The sequence below is a fragment of the Ranitomeya imitator genome, chromosome 2 (assembly GCF_032444005.1).
Source record: "Ranitomeya imitator isolate aRanImi1 chromosome 2, aRanImi1.pri, whole genome shotgun sequence".
Lineage (NCBI taxonomy): Eukaryota > Metazoa > Chordata > Amphibia > Anura > Dendrobatidae > Ranitomeya > Ranitomeya imitator.
Genome location: NC_091283.1, coordinates 344,956,116 through 344,969,590, shown reverse-complemented (window position 1 = coordinate 344,969,590; position 13,475 = coordinate 344,956,116). Strand labels below are relative to the sequence as shown.

Sequence of the window (13,475 nt, the reverse complement as noted above, 5' to 3'; positions counted from 1 at the left end):
CGCTTGCCGCGTAATGCCGGCTGGCAAAGCCTTTTCACACCGATTATAGCGGGCAACGAAGGGCATCGCCCAGCCTGGCCATAGATTCAGATGTACTCGCACACTGAAGGAAGACTTGCTAGTCTGGAGAACATTCTCTTAAATTCCTACAACAGTCATACTTGCGTCATGTCACGAGAAACGCTAAGCAAAGATCTAGGACTAGCAGCGGGAGGAAACGTCAGAGATGGTTTTGTGGCAATCTATAAGAAGCAATGGTGCAAAGGCAGCTGGCCAGCGTTATGGATCACAGCCGGCCGGGGCCGCGACCCAGCCCTGCTTGAAGTCTTCGCAATGGTAGCAACTAGGGTTGAGCGAAACGGATCGTTCATTTTCAAAAGTCGGGTTTCATGAAACCCGTCCCGATCCCTGTGTGGGGTCGGCTATGCGGTACGCGACTTTCGCGCCAAAGTCGCGTTTCGTATGGCAGAGTGATGACATAGGTCTTAGGGGCGTGGACGCACATCGCTATGTTGTCGCTTTTGCGCTGTAGCGATTTGCAATGTGTAACACTAGCTTTTCAGTTGAGAGAGAGAGAGAGAGAGAAAAAAAAAAAAATCCCATTGACTTTGCATAGGGTTTCGTGTTTCGGTCGATCCTCGACTTTTCGCCACAGTCGGCCGATTTCACTCGACTCGACATTTGAGATAGTCGGGTTTCGCGAAACCCGACTCGACCCTAAAAAAGTCAAGGTCACTCAACCCTAGTAGCAACAGTTGAGCTCTGGGGCGCACAACTAGAGAACAGAAGCATCAGATTTTTAACTAAATACCCGGGAACCGCAAAGAGCTTAAACAACATGTCTTCTGCATTTCTATGCTTAAAACACAACATCTGGTGTTATGCCACAGTAACGTTGGCGGTTGATGATAACCTTGTTAATTCTCTGTTATCTTCCAATTGGCAGGCCTTCAAAGCCCTCCTCCCCGACGCGCAACCATCTGGTGTTCAGTGTCCAGCACTCCTTTTGGACACGGTAGCCAATCAATGGTGCCATAGATCCGCACTTTGGTTACACTGGCTACCTGGCAGGTCTACGGTAAGGCATGGAATGAGTGGTGCTCATTAATTCACGGAAGACAGGTCGATAGGTGCGATCGGGCGAGATGCGAGGTGTTGGTCGTACTCTTGACTCAGCTCAGGCAAAGAGGCACGTCAGGACCATCGGAGCAGCATCATCTATCGGGAATAGCCTTCTTCTTTCCAGCTAGTGGTGTGGGCGGATGTGACAAAACACTTTTTCATCAAACAAGACGTTAAAGGCTGGAAAAGGCTCCAACCTAGTCAGGAGTGTCGTCGTCCCATTTCACTTTGGCTGTTGCACGATATTATCACAATACGAGTCAACCAAAGCATTGGCTGCGTTCGCCATCGCTTTTTTCAGAGCACTACGCATTAGCGAGCTGGTTCCGCGGTCAAAAACCTCATCAGATGGTGGCCTAATCCACGAAGACCTCGTCATATGCAGCGACGCTCTGCGCATTAGAGTGCGCAAATCCAAATGCGACCCCGCTGGCAGAGGGACGTGGGTCCGTGTTAATTCGTCGAATGGTCTCGTATGCCCAATTAACATAGTCAGACGATACACAGTAATAAGACACGCAACGGGTCCCCCCCTTACTAAATACCAGTTCCAAGCAATTTTTAAACAATGTCTAGAAGCGGTAGGCATCAATCCGAAGGAGTACGGGACACATTTTTTCCGAATAGGGGCCGCTACCGAAGCAGCTAAGGCTGGTGTTCCAGAGGTCAAAGTGCAGCGAATGGGCTGCACATGCTTCGCCAGATATATAAGACATGATCTGCTCAAGTAACATATTTTGTCTCTTTCAGGCATCAGTAAGCCTACAGTTTGGGTGGTTGGACACTCGTACATCCACTGGGCTGAGAAAAGGGCCGAACTTCAGCCGGGAGGTGTAAATTTAGGCTTCCGGGACCTGGAGGTCAACTGGAGAGGGATCAGAGGGCTACAGTGGCAAAAGATCTTCCTGTAAATAGTTGACATTGCTTAGAGGACCAAAGGGCCAGTGATATTAGTCTTACATGCTGGCGGCAATGATTTGGGAAAACGGAGATGTGTTCAGTTCAGTACAACAATGACAGACGATATTGGGCGCTTTTTCTATCTTTTACCGGATATTATATTGGTGTGGTTGGAGATGGTGCCACGATCTGTCTTGCACGGAGCTAAGGACCCAAAAGCCATAGAGAGATCAAGAAAAAAGGTCAACCTGAGAGTGACGAGATTCGTAAAGAAAAAACATGGCATCGTCGTGCGCCACTACCAACTGGAAGGCGACAAATTAGGGTTATTGAGATCCAACGGTATTCATCTCACGGACATGGGGCTCGACATATTTCTGTCAGGTTTGCAGGATGGAATTGAACAGGCCTTAATGCTGTTGGGGGGTCGGAGTCCTGTGTAGGTAGTACACATGATCCTCCGTGGCGGAAGTGTAGAGAGGGACAAAGATTCGTAGCCACTCACTGGCTTGCCCGCCTGTCGGTCGCAAACTAGGCCTTCGGCTGTGAGCCCGTTGCGAAATGTAATTGCCCCTCTCTGCTTATGAAATTAATAAACTGTGACCGACCTGTTCAACCCATCTAGTCCTGTTTGCCTTGTCTTTTCGGGATTGGGGGGAATGAGGGAAGGCACTGTTTACGACACACGGGTCTCCGCAGTCTGTGAGGGCTGACACTTTATCTTGCAGCCTTGATTCAGTTTCTCCTCCATTTTTCCTCAGGGTATTGTGGTTTCTATGGCATCCTCGGAGTTGGATGCAGAGATCTGTAAAGCCCATCCGATTTCCCCTTCTACTACATCAGGTCTCAAATTACTTTGTGCCGTCCTACCTAAGATTGCATCTATTGCATTAGTTTCATGAGTCTGTCTTGACTGGTTATCCTGGAGTTACTGCTACATGGAAAGCTATTGCTAGATGCTTTTGGTTGCTGTCCATGTATAATGATAAAGTCTGTAGTAAACATAGAAAAAACTCAGAAAAAATACATACCATGAGATACGGCCTTCCCAAAACCCTGTCTGATGACAAATGCACACATAGCAGGATGCAGCAGGCCTCCACTGATACAGGCTAGGAGCGGCACAGGTGCAAACTACTTGATAAAAACAACCACCCCAACCAAACATTGCAGGGGTTGGCTGCCTAGCAGAAAAAATGCACATTGATATAACTCACATAGGACGCCAGTCACACTGATAGGTGCGGTGCACTGTGTCTGTATGCAACCTATTGATGACGCCCCTTGTATTAACAGGCGGGCTGCCCAGCACTAAAAAATGCAGCGCACAGTGAAAGACTCCCCAAGAAAAACCTAGCCAACATAAAGAGGCCTGGCCACATCCTGCAGAAAAGGATATGATATAGTGCAAAAAAATGCATGCATATACATACATACACTATATGAGGTATTGGTTTAATATTTTGGCCAAAATAAAGTAAGCCCGCAACCCAACGTCAAGGGTCCCCATAATATTGCGGGTCCTAACACTAATATCAAAAACAGCTAACATAGAAAAAACTCAGAAAAAATACATACCATGAGATACAGCCTTCCCAAAACCCTGTCTGATGACAAATGCACACTGTGTGCATTTGTCATCAGACAGGGTTTTGGGAAGGCCGTATCTCATGGTATGTATTTTTTTTAAAGTCTGTAGTAACCAGAGGGCTGTGGAATTGTCTCCATTGCGAATTCCAGAAAGACTGGACTCATTTGTCCATGGATTTCATTACTTATTTGCTTTTGTCTAGTGGGAAAAATGTTATTTGGGTGGCAGTTGACTGATTCCGTAAACAAGCTAACATTGTTCCATTATTGGGGTTACCTAATGCTAAAACACATTCCAAGTTGTCAATCATGTGGTGAGATTACATGGTATTCCTTTGAACATAATATCACATAGGGAGGTGCAGTTTGTCTCCAAATTCTGGAGAGCATTTTGAAAGAAATTGGGGATTGATTTGTCATTCTCCTCTACTTACCAATCTGAAAATGGTCAGAGAGGGCTAGGTTCACATTTGTGGTTGAGTCCGCAGCGTTTCGTACGCAACCTCAAACGCATGGCAAAATGCATGCAAACGCATGATAACGCTGCGTTTTTTATCTGCATCAACTTGCGCATGACAGATAAAAAACGCAACGTTTGCACGTGGTTTTTTGCACGCGTTCGCGTTTATGAAAAAATTTTCAAGAATTTCCTTGACAGAAGCCACGCCCAATGGGCATGGCTCATGGGATTTTTGTATATAGACCCTTGTGCAAACGCAAGCGAACGCATGTCCTTGCGTTCCTATGCGTTCCGATAGACTGTAATGCGTTGTTTTGACGCACTCCTTCCGCAAGCGTCCGCATGCGTATGGCGGTGGAAATTTGACGCCACAAAAATTCTAACATGGTGCTCCAGCCTCGCCCAGCCGCACATCGCGAAAATTCGCATGCGTAAGCAAACGCATGCAAACGCATGCACCTGCATCTACAATGTTAAAGATAGGAAATCAAGACGCATTTGGATGTGTGCGTCTGAAACGCTGCGGACACAACCGCAAATGTGAAACCAGCCTTAGGGGTGTCCTGGGGTAGAGTTGGCCATACAGAAACTAAACGACATCTGGAGGGGGGCTCAAAGGAATATTGGGGTGGCTCAACTTTATCAAAAACAGAAGACCTATAGGAAATGTTTGGCAGGTCCAGTCTTCAGAGTTGGAGATAAGGTTTGGTTATCCTCCCAAAAAATTAAACTGAAATTACCATCAGCAAAGTTGGGTCCTAAATTTATCGGTCCTTGCGAGATTCTGGATATAGTAAATTCTGTTGCTTCCATATTAAAATTTCCTCAATCTTTGAATGCCCCCTAATGTGTTACATAGATCCCTGCTAAAGGAGTTTCTTCCTTCGGTGTTGTCTGTCTCATCCGCGTCTCCTCCAGTTTCAGTCAATGGATGTTTAGAGTACAAAGCACAGAGGATTATGGATTCTAGGAGGTTCCAAAATTTCCTCCAATGTCTCATTCATTGAAGGGGATACGGACCCAAGGAGAGATCCTGGGTTCCGAATCATTCAGTGAAGAATGATCGTTTGGTCAGGTCCTTCCTTCTTAGGTTTCTAGAAGGAGTACTGTCACAATTCCTCCACTCAGTGTGTCTTGGACGCAGTGAGTGACTGCTCAGTCATTTAATCTAGTGCAGGAGTGTGATGAGCGGTCAGTGTTTTGATTGACAGCTCAGTCCAATCTGAGACTGGGAAGGGCTGAGCTTCCTTCAGGTGTTCCCTGTTCAAAATGTTTACCCAGCTACTTAGTTAAGCTGTCAGCCACAGATCTCTGAAAATTGCAGCACTTGCTCTGTTGTGGTTTGCCTTGTATTTCTGTACTCTGCTTGTTTATCTATTGTTGCTTGACCTTGAACCTTATTCTGACATCCGTTTGCATAGCCCTTTTGCTCTGATCCGCTATCTTCCTTGTATTCTGACCTCGGACCATTACCTGACCATGCCTTTTATCTTATCCCTTTGTTTACTACATGCTTTCTTGGTATGTGACCCTGGAACGTTTGACAACCCTGCCTCAGGCTTGTCCGTGAACAGTAACTAGCATCACACTCTGGTTTCCTCCCACACTCCAAAGACATACTGATGGGGAATTTAGATTTTAAACCCTAATGAGGACAGTAATTATGTTGTCCATAGTGTTGTGAATTCCGCTCTTGGGCTCCCTCCGGTTGTTGTAAGTGGCACTTTTGTGAGTTCTGCTCTTGGGCTCCCTCCGGTGGTTTTAAGTGGTATGGCTGCTCCTTGGATTTAGCAGTCTGCAGCTGCTTCCACTGATTGTCTTTCTGCTCAGCTATTTTTGCCTGGCTCTTCCCTTCAGCCAGTGCCACTTGTCAATGGTTCCTGGTTGGATTCACATCTCTTTTTGGATTTCCCTGTTAACTTTGTTGAACTGGTCAGGATAAGTCCTTGCTTGCTCTTTTCTGTCCACAGGTTGTGGACTTATCCGTTCTGTGATTTCTATGTTTTGTCGAGCTTGTCAGTATGAATTAATTCAGTGAAGCTGAAAGCTCTGGGAAGCAGATTTACCCTTCACACCTTTAGTCAGGTGTGGAGATTTTTGTAAACTCTGTGTGGATTTTTTGTAGTGTTTTATACTGACCGCAGAGTGTTCCATCCTGTCCTATCTATCTAGCTAGACTGGCCTCCTGTGCTACATCCTGGTTTCATTCTGTGTATGTCTTTTCCCTCTCCACTCACAGTCATTACTTGTGGGGGGCTATCTATCCTTTGGGGATTTTCTCTGAGGCAAGATAGTTTTCCTGTTTCTATCTTTAGGGGTAGTTAGTTCTCAGGCTGTGACGAGGTGCCTAGGGAGTGTCAGGAGCATCCCACGGCTACTTCTAGTGTGGTGTTGAGCTTAGGGACCGCGGTCAGTACAGGTACCACTTCCTTCAGAGCTCGTCCCATGTTGCTCCTAAACCACCAGTTCATAACACCATAGGTATTCAATATACCCAGAAATTGTGGGATGCACTTCATAAAGGCTTATACACAAAAACAGTTTTGCTCCTGATATCGTGATCAAGCGCAAAAATATAAGTGACCAACAACAAATTTTATAGTTATAAAACCATAACATGTATTAGATGAAAGAATAAAAAAACACTTAAAATTTCACCCCCCTCCATATTGGTCTCTACGGACAGAGAGATGTATGTATTACAATCAAAATGTCATATGTAGTATAGCCTATAGTGAGGAGATCCTGTATTAGATAACAATTCAGTTGTACCTAAGAAATCTTTGTTTAGTTCATGCATGCGTTTTTAATATTATTATAGCAGTGCCATCTCGTGGTCAAACACCGAAATTGCACTTTGTCTTGATATTAATTTATTCATCTTAATCAGGATATCCCTGAAATAAATTAGATTCTAACCAGTATTCGCACCTTAATAATTCTTATTTATTTTTTAGGCACAGTCACTTTAGAGATTATTGGATAATTATTGTTTATAATATACCTCTTGAACTTTGTGGTACATGATTTTCAATGGAATTAGAGACAAATTACATTGTATACTTTGCTGCTACTTACTGACTTTTTTTTATACTTATACCTCCTTATTCCAGCACCTTTTTTTTCTGAAATTGTTAGTGTTTTTTATTCTTTCATCTAATAAATGTTATGGTTTTATAACTATAAAAATTGTTGTTGGTCACTTGTATTTTTGCGCAAGATCACGATATCAGGAGCAAAACTGTTTTTAAGTAAAATAAATGTCAGGCAGACTGAAAGAAGAACCTATGAAGCTTTATAACAATTGTTAAAAACTGCAGGTGGTCTAAAAATCCTGATTGATCTGCTGGTTCTGACTTTTACTGTTAAACTGTGTTTTACTTCACTGTCTTAATTAATAATTACATTTTGCTTCATGACTGGAAGGTTTTTTTTGGACAGTTTTTATATCTAAATTATGTAAAATATCATTATTTTTAGGTGATAAAAATATTTGTTTTATACTTTGGCAGATAATTGTACCTGGAGCTCAGAGTCACATTGGATATCTTTAGATTGTGAAGTGGATGATTGTGGTATCACACAAGATACATGTGAAGAGCATGCCATAACTCCAAATATAACCATTCACAGCAAAGATCTATCATCTGACCTTTTTAAACAGGTCCTATCTTCTGATTCATCGGAGATTGTTAAGAAAAATAAATATCGCAGAAGACGTGTTATAAAGCAAAGAGCTCACACAGGGGAGAAGCCATATTCCTGTTCAGAATGTGGAAAATGTTTTCACCAGAAATCAAATCTTATGAAACATATGAAAACTCACACCGGGGAGCGCCCATTTTCTTGTTTAGAATGTGGGAAATGTTTTAGTGAGAAATCGGATCTTTTTAGACATCAGAGAATTCACACAGGGGAGAAGCCATATTCTTGTTCAGAATGTGGTCGATGTTTCAACCAGAAATCTGGTCTTGATCGACATCAGAGTATTCACACAGGTGCAAAGCCATATGCATGTTCAGAATGTGGAAAATGTTATGCTGCTAAATCAAATCTTGTTAGACATATGAGAACTCACGTAGAAGAAAATTTGTTCTCATGTTCAGAATGTGGGAAATATTTTAACCAAAAATCAAATCTCATTAAACATGAAAGAAGTCACATAGAAGAGAAGCCATATTTATGTTCCGATTGTGGAAAATGTTTCAATCGGAAATCAAATCTTATTAAACATAAGAAAATTCACACAGGGGAGAAGCCATTTTCCTGTGAAGAATGTGGGAAATGTTTTAGCGAGAAATCAGTTCTTTTTAGGCATCAGATAATTCACACAGGGATAAAGCCGTATTCATGTTCAGAATGTGGAAAAAGTTTTAACCAGAAATCAACTCTTGTTAAACATCGAAATACTCACACAAGAGCAATGCCATATTCATGATCATAATGTGAAATGTTAAAGGAGTTCTCCAGTTTCCGAGTTCAGCGGTTCTCGGCAGCTTGTGCTGTCAACTTGGCAGAGCTAACTTATTGGCTACAATGCTGTCAATGTGTTGTCAGTGCAGCAAGCAATAACAAACAGCATGAGTAGTGGCAAAGATTTATCGCTGGAGATGGTAAGTAAAGGTACAGTTTGTTTTGTTGAAAACACACTGCAGCCAAGGAACAAAAGTTGTCCAAAACCCTGAAAATGCGTTTAATCTGAAATCAATTTTTTTAGACCTCAGAGTGAAGCCACTCTACTGTTTAGAATGAGGGAAACTTTATAGCAATTAATTAAGTCTTGTTAAGCCATAATGGACAGTCAGCTTTGTTCGTGTGGAAACAGACCTATTTTTCAAATCTGACATGCTATGGTATTAGTAAGATATGTTAATATCTTTGTAATAATTCTACATATCCCAGCGATTCTGAGATTGTTTCATCACACTGTATATTTATTTTAATGGTGAACTTAGCTAAATATATTTGATATTTATGTATGAAAATATCTGAAATTTGTCAAACTTAGTTTAAAATGTTATAATTTTTCTATCAATGACTATGCCCTTAAAACAGCTAGTCATCACACAAAATAAATAACATTTACCAAATGTCTACTTAACGTATCGATCATTTTTTAAAATATCCTTTTGTTTTTTTTATTGTTTTAGATTAAAAACGTAGCAAAAATGTTTCATACTTTCAAGGAAATTTACGAAACCTATGATTTGACTTTTAGTACCCTAAAACCCCCAAAGTGACACCATAATAAAAAACTGCAAATCTCGAACCACTCAAAACTGTATTCTCAACCCTTCAGGCACCTCACAAGTTTTAATGAAAAGTGAAGAGAAAAAATGGGAAAACTTTTTTTTTCCCCCCCACTAAAATTTTGCCCTAGCTCTCAATGTTACATTTGAAAGTAAACCCCACACTTTGTTATGCAATTTCACTTGCTCTCGGCCATGGCCCATTTGTGGTTAGAAATTATTCTTTGTGCACACACCAGGGCTTGGAAGGGAAGGAGAACAATTTTAGAGTGCAGATATTTCTGGAATAGATTGTAGATGCCATGCTCCATTTGCAAAGCCCCTGAGGTGCCAAAAAAGCAAAAACCCTCTAAAAGGGACCCCATTTTATAAACTACATCCCTTAATAAATTCATTTAGGATATACGGTAGTAAGCATTTTAACCTCACAATTGTTTGATAGAATTTAAGATAACTAGGCTGCATAAAGAAAAAAATAAATCCTTTTTTTTTTCACTAGTGTTGTTTAGCCTCAAAATTTCCATTTTTCACAACTGTTAATAGGAGAAAGTGGATTGCACAATTTGTTATACAATTTCTCCTGAAGGCACCAATACCCCACGTGTTTTGAAGTGATAATTTTTAGGGATGATCAAGCACTAAAATGCTCGGATGCTCGCTATTCGGGCCAAGCAATTTCTAATGCTCTGATGCTCGTTTCGCTTAACGAGTATAATAGGATTCAATGGGAAATCTGAGCACTTTTCCAGCAGACCCTACAAGGGAGTCTGGGGGGCAGTGAAAATGTTGAAATGGATGAAAAAAGGGCTGAATGGACAGAGAACAGCATAGGGAAGATCCCTGGCAGCATCTCTGACTCCCAGATAGCTGCTGAGAACAACTGGCCACACTTTTACTCCACTTAAAGGACTGACCATAAAACATTCAAAACCAACAATAAATTGGAGTTTACAGGAAAAAAATAGTTACAAAACATTCTTTCCTGTATAATGACTTGAACATAAAGCAAAATTTTAAAAGGATTTAAAAAATAATTTAAGTAAGCCAAAATTAAATTTTTATTAATTTTTGTCAAAGATCGCAGTCTGTTGTTACAGAACCACCCACGTTGCTATCTTTGTGTCATGAACAGCCCTCTGCTGTCCTGTATTCTCCAGACAAATAAGCAATTGACTGACGATTAACGGAGGAGGCTGTAGTTTCCCAATAACCGGCTGTTTCCACTAAGACTGATTATTTGGAAACTAACAGAGTGAGTGTATGGTATATATACCTGCAATTCCAACACATGGAATATGTATATACCCCAGTATGGTCACAGCTAGCTCCACGATAACCCAAGAACTACTCGCTGCTACCACCATTCGTTCTTTATATATAGGCAGACTGGACCCCTGGGACCAGGGAAACGGCTTGGAGCAACCAGGCGAATGGGATCTTTGACTGCACAGGTGTAGTGGTTAATACTAGTAGTGGTGATACTGACTTTCAGGGGGTGTCCAAAGAGGTTGTTGGTTTGCATAAATCACTCACTAAAACTTGGTGGAACATTAAGACTTTGGAGACGTATAAGAGGTGTGGACATGTTCCTAGGGGCCTTAGGATTCAGATCTTTACAGCATGGGAGGCAGATGATGCCTTTCAAAAAACTTGGGAGAGTGGTCTACTTAAGGGATCAAATATTATCATGGACATTTTCATTGAACACGACCGCAACATTTTATTGGTGATTAAGGATAAAATTAAGGCCTGTGAATTAAAACTGGAGGAGTTTGATAAAAAAAACTCTGGTTGAGCCGTTCCAAATACAATTAAAAAACACCATTGATAATTTTGAGAAGGAAGTGATCGGTGGAAAGAGAAATAAATTTGAGAGACCAAACTGATTTAAAAAATGGATGTGCTTTTAGATGGGTACATAAAGGTAACAAATGGACCCTTGGTTCGGTGCCAGCAACCAATGACAACATAGCCGCACTGCATGAACTTCCACCTAGTGATTTTTTTTTATCATCGGAACCAAGCGACGCCAATGGTGCAACAGGAGGGGTCGACGCAAGAGATATGTCACGCAAGAAGCGCACTCGGAACTTCAGGACCTGGTCCCCCAAGTACAAACGAGAGGTTCGACAGAACAGGAGACGATAACGAGAACCTCCCCAGCTCTTTATTGTGCATCTAGCACAGCGACCTCTGTGAGCTATCCAGCTCAAATCTCCTTCCTGCTGCATGCAGCCGCGCTGCACCACCAGTGACAACACAAGTAACTGTTTTTATATGATTATATGCTAACGGTCACCATCTTCACTGTGTATACCGCGGTGACACATTTCAATCACAATCATAAACGTATTTAGTGATTTTGCTCCTAAGTTAATATTTTGTAAGGTGGAGATATCTATTAAGTCCTTTACAAATTGTCTATTTTGTTAATGCTAGAGTATAAGATTCACCGCACACTCTTTGCATTTATTATGCAAAATTTGATGTGAATTTATTACACATAATCTAGGAGCGTAACGGAATAAACAACTTATGCGATCTTTTCAAACAATGTTTCGGCTCAACCAGAGCCTTTGTCATGTAATCGCTGAAAATAAAGAAAAAGAAATACGCAAAACATAATCAATAATGACAGATAAAAATCATGAGTATTCCCATGCACCTTACCTAACATAGTAACATAGTAACATAGTTAGTAAGGCCGAAAAAAGACATTTGTCCATCCAGTTCAGCCTATATTCCATCATAATAAATACCCAGATCTACGTCCTTCTACAGAACCTAATAATTGTATGATACAATATTGTTCTGCTCCAGGAAGACATCCAGGCCTCTCTTGAACCCCTCGACTGAGTTCGCCATCACCACCTCCTCAGGCAAGCAATTCCAGATTCTCACTGCCCTAACAGTAAAGAATCCTCTTCTATGTTGGTGGAAAAACCTTCTCTCCTCCAGACGCAAAGAATGCCCCCTTGTGCCCGTCACCTTCCTTGGTATAAACAGATCCTCAGCGAGATATTTGTATTGTCCCCTTATATACTTATACATGGTTATTAGATCGCCCCTCAGTCGTCTTTTTTCTAGACTAAATAATCCTAATTTCGCTAATCTATCTGGGTATTGTAGTTCTCCCATCCCCTTTATTAATTTTGTTGCCCTCCTTTGTACTCTCTCTAGTTCCATTATATCCTTCCTGAGCACCGGTGCCCAAAACTGGACACAGTACTCCATGTGCGGTCTAACTAGGGATTTGTACAGAGGCAGTATAATGCTCTCATCATGTGTATCCAGACCTCTTTTAATGCACCCCATGATCCTGTTTGCCTTGGCAGCTGCTGCCTGGCACTGGCTGCTCCAGGTAAGTTTATCATTAACTAGGATCCCCAAGTCCTTCTCCCTGTCAGATTTACCCAGTGGTTTCCCGTTCAGTGTGTAATGGTGATATTGATTCCCTCTTCCCATGTGTATAACCTTACATTTATCATTGTTAAACCTCATCTGCCACCTTTCAGCCCAAGTTTCCAACTTATCCAGATCCATCTGTAGCAGAATACTATCTTCTCTTGTATTAACTGCTTTACATAGTTTTGTATCATCTGCAAATATCGATATTTTACTGTGTAAACCTTCTACCAGATCATTAATGAATATGTTGAAGAGAACAGGTCCCAATACTGACCCCTGCGGTACCCCACTGGTCACAGCGACCCAGTTAGAGACTATACCATTTATAACCACCCTCTGCTTTCTATCACTAAGCCAGTTACTAACCCATTTACACACATTTTCCCCCAGACCAAGCATTCTCATTTTGTGTACCAACCTCTTGTGCGGCACGGTATCAAACGCTTTGGAAAAATCGAGATATACCACGTCCAATGACTCACCGTGGTCCAGTCTATAGCTTACCTCTTCATAAAAACTGATTAGATTGGTTTGACAGGAGCGATTTCTCATAAACCCATGCTGATATGGAGTTAAACAGTTATTCTCATTGAGATAATCCAGAATAACATCCCTCAGAAACCCTTCAAATATTTTACCAACAATAGAGGTTAAACGTACTGGCCTATAATTTCCAGGTTCACTTTTAGAGCCCTTTTTGAATATTGGCACCACATTTGCTATGCGCCAATCCTGCGGAACAGACC

General features: G+C 41.7%; 1 protein-coding gene across 1 annotated transcript in view; it reads left to right on the top strand.

Annotated features, from left to right (window-relative positions):
* LOC138666523 (zinc finger protein 850-like) overlaps positions 1-13,475 on the top strand; it is a 115,572-nt gene that overhangs the window by 70,444 nt on the left and 31,653 nt on the right. The window contains exons 18-19 of the mRNA XM_069754738.1: positions 7,585-8,508; positions 8,630-8,685. Of these exons, the coding sequence (XP_069610839.1) occupies positions 7,585-8,508; positions 8,630-8,685 (980 nt within the window). The remainder of the gene's footprint in view (positions 1-7,584; positions 8,509-8,629; positions 8,686-13,475) is intronic.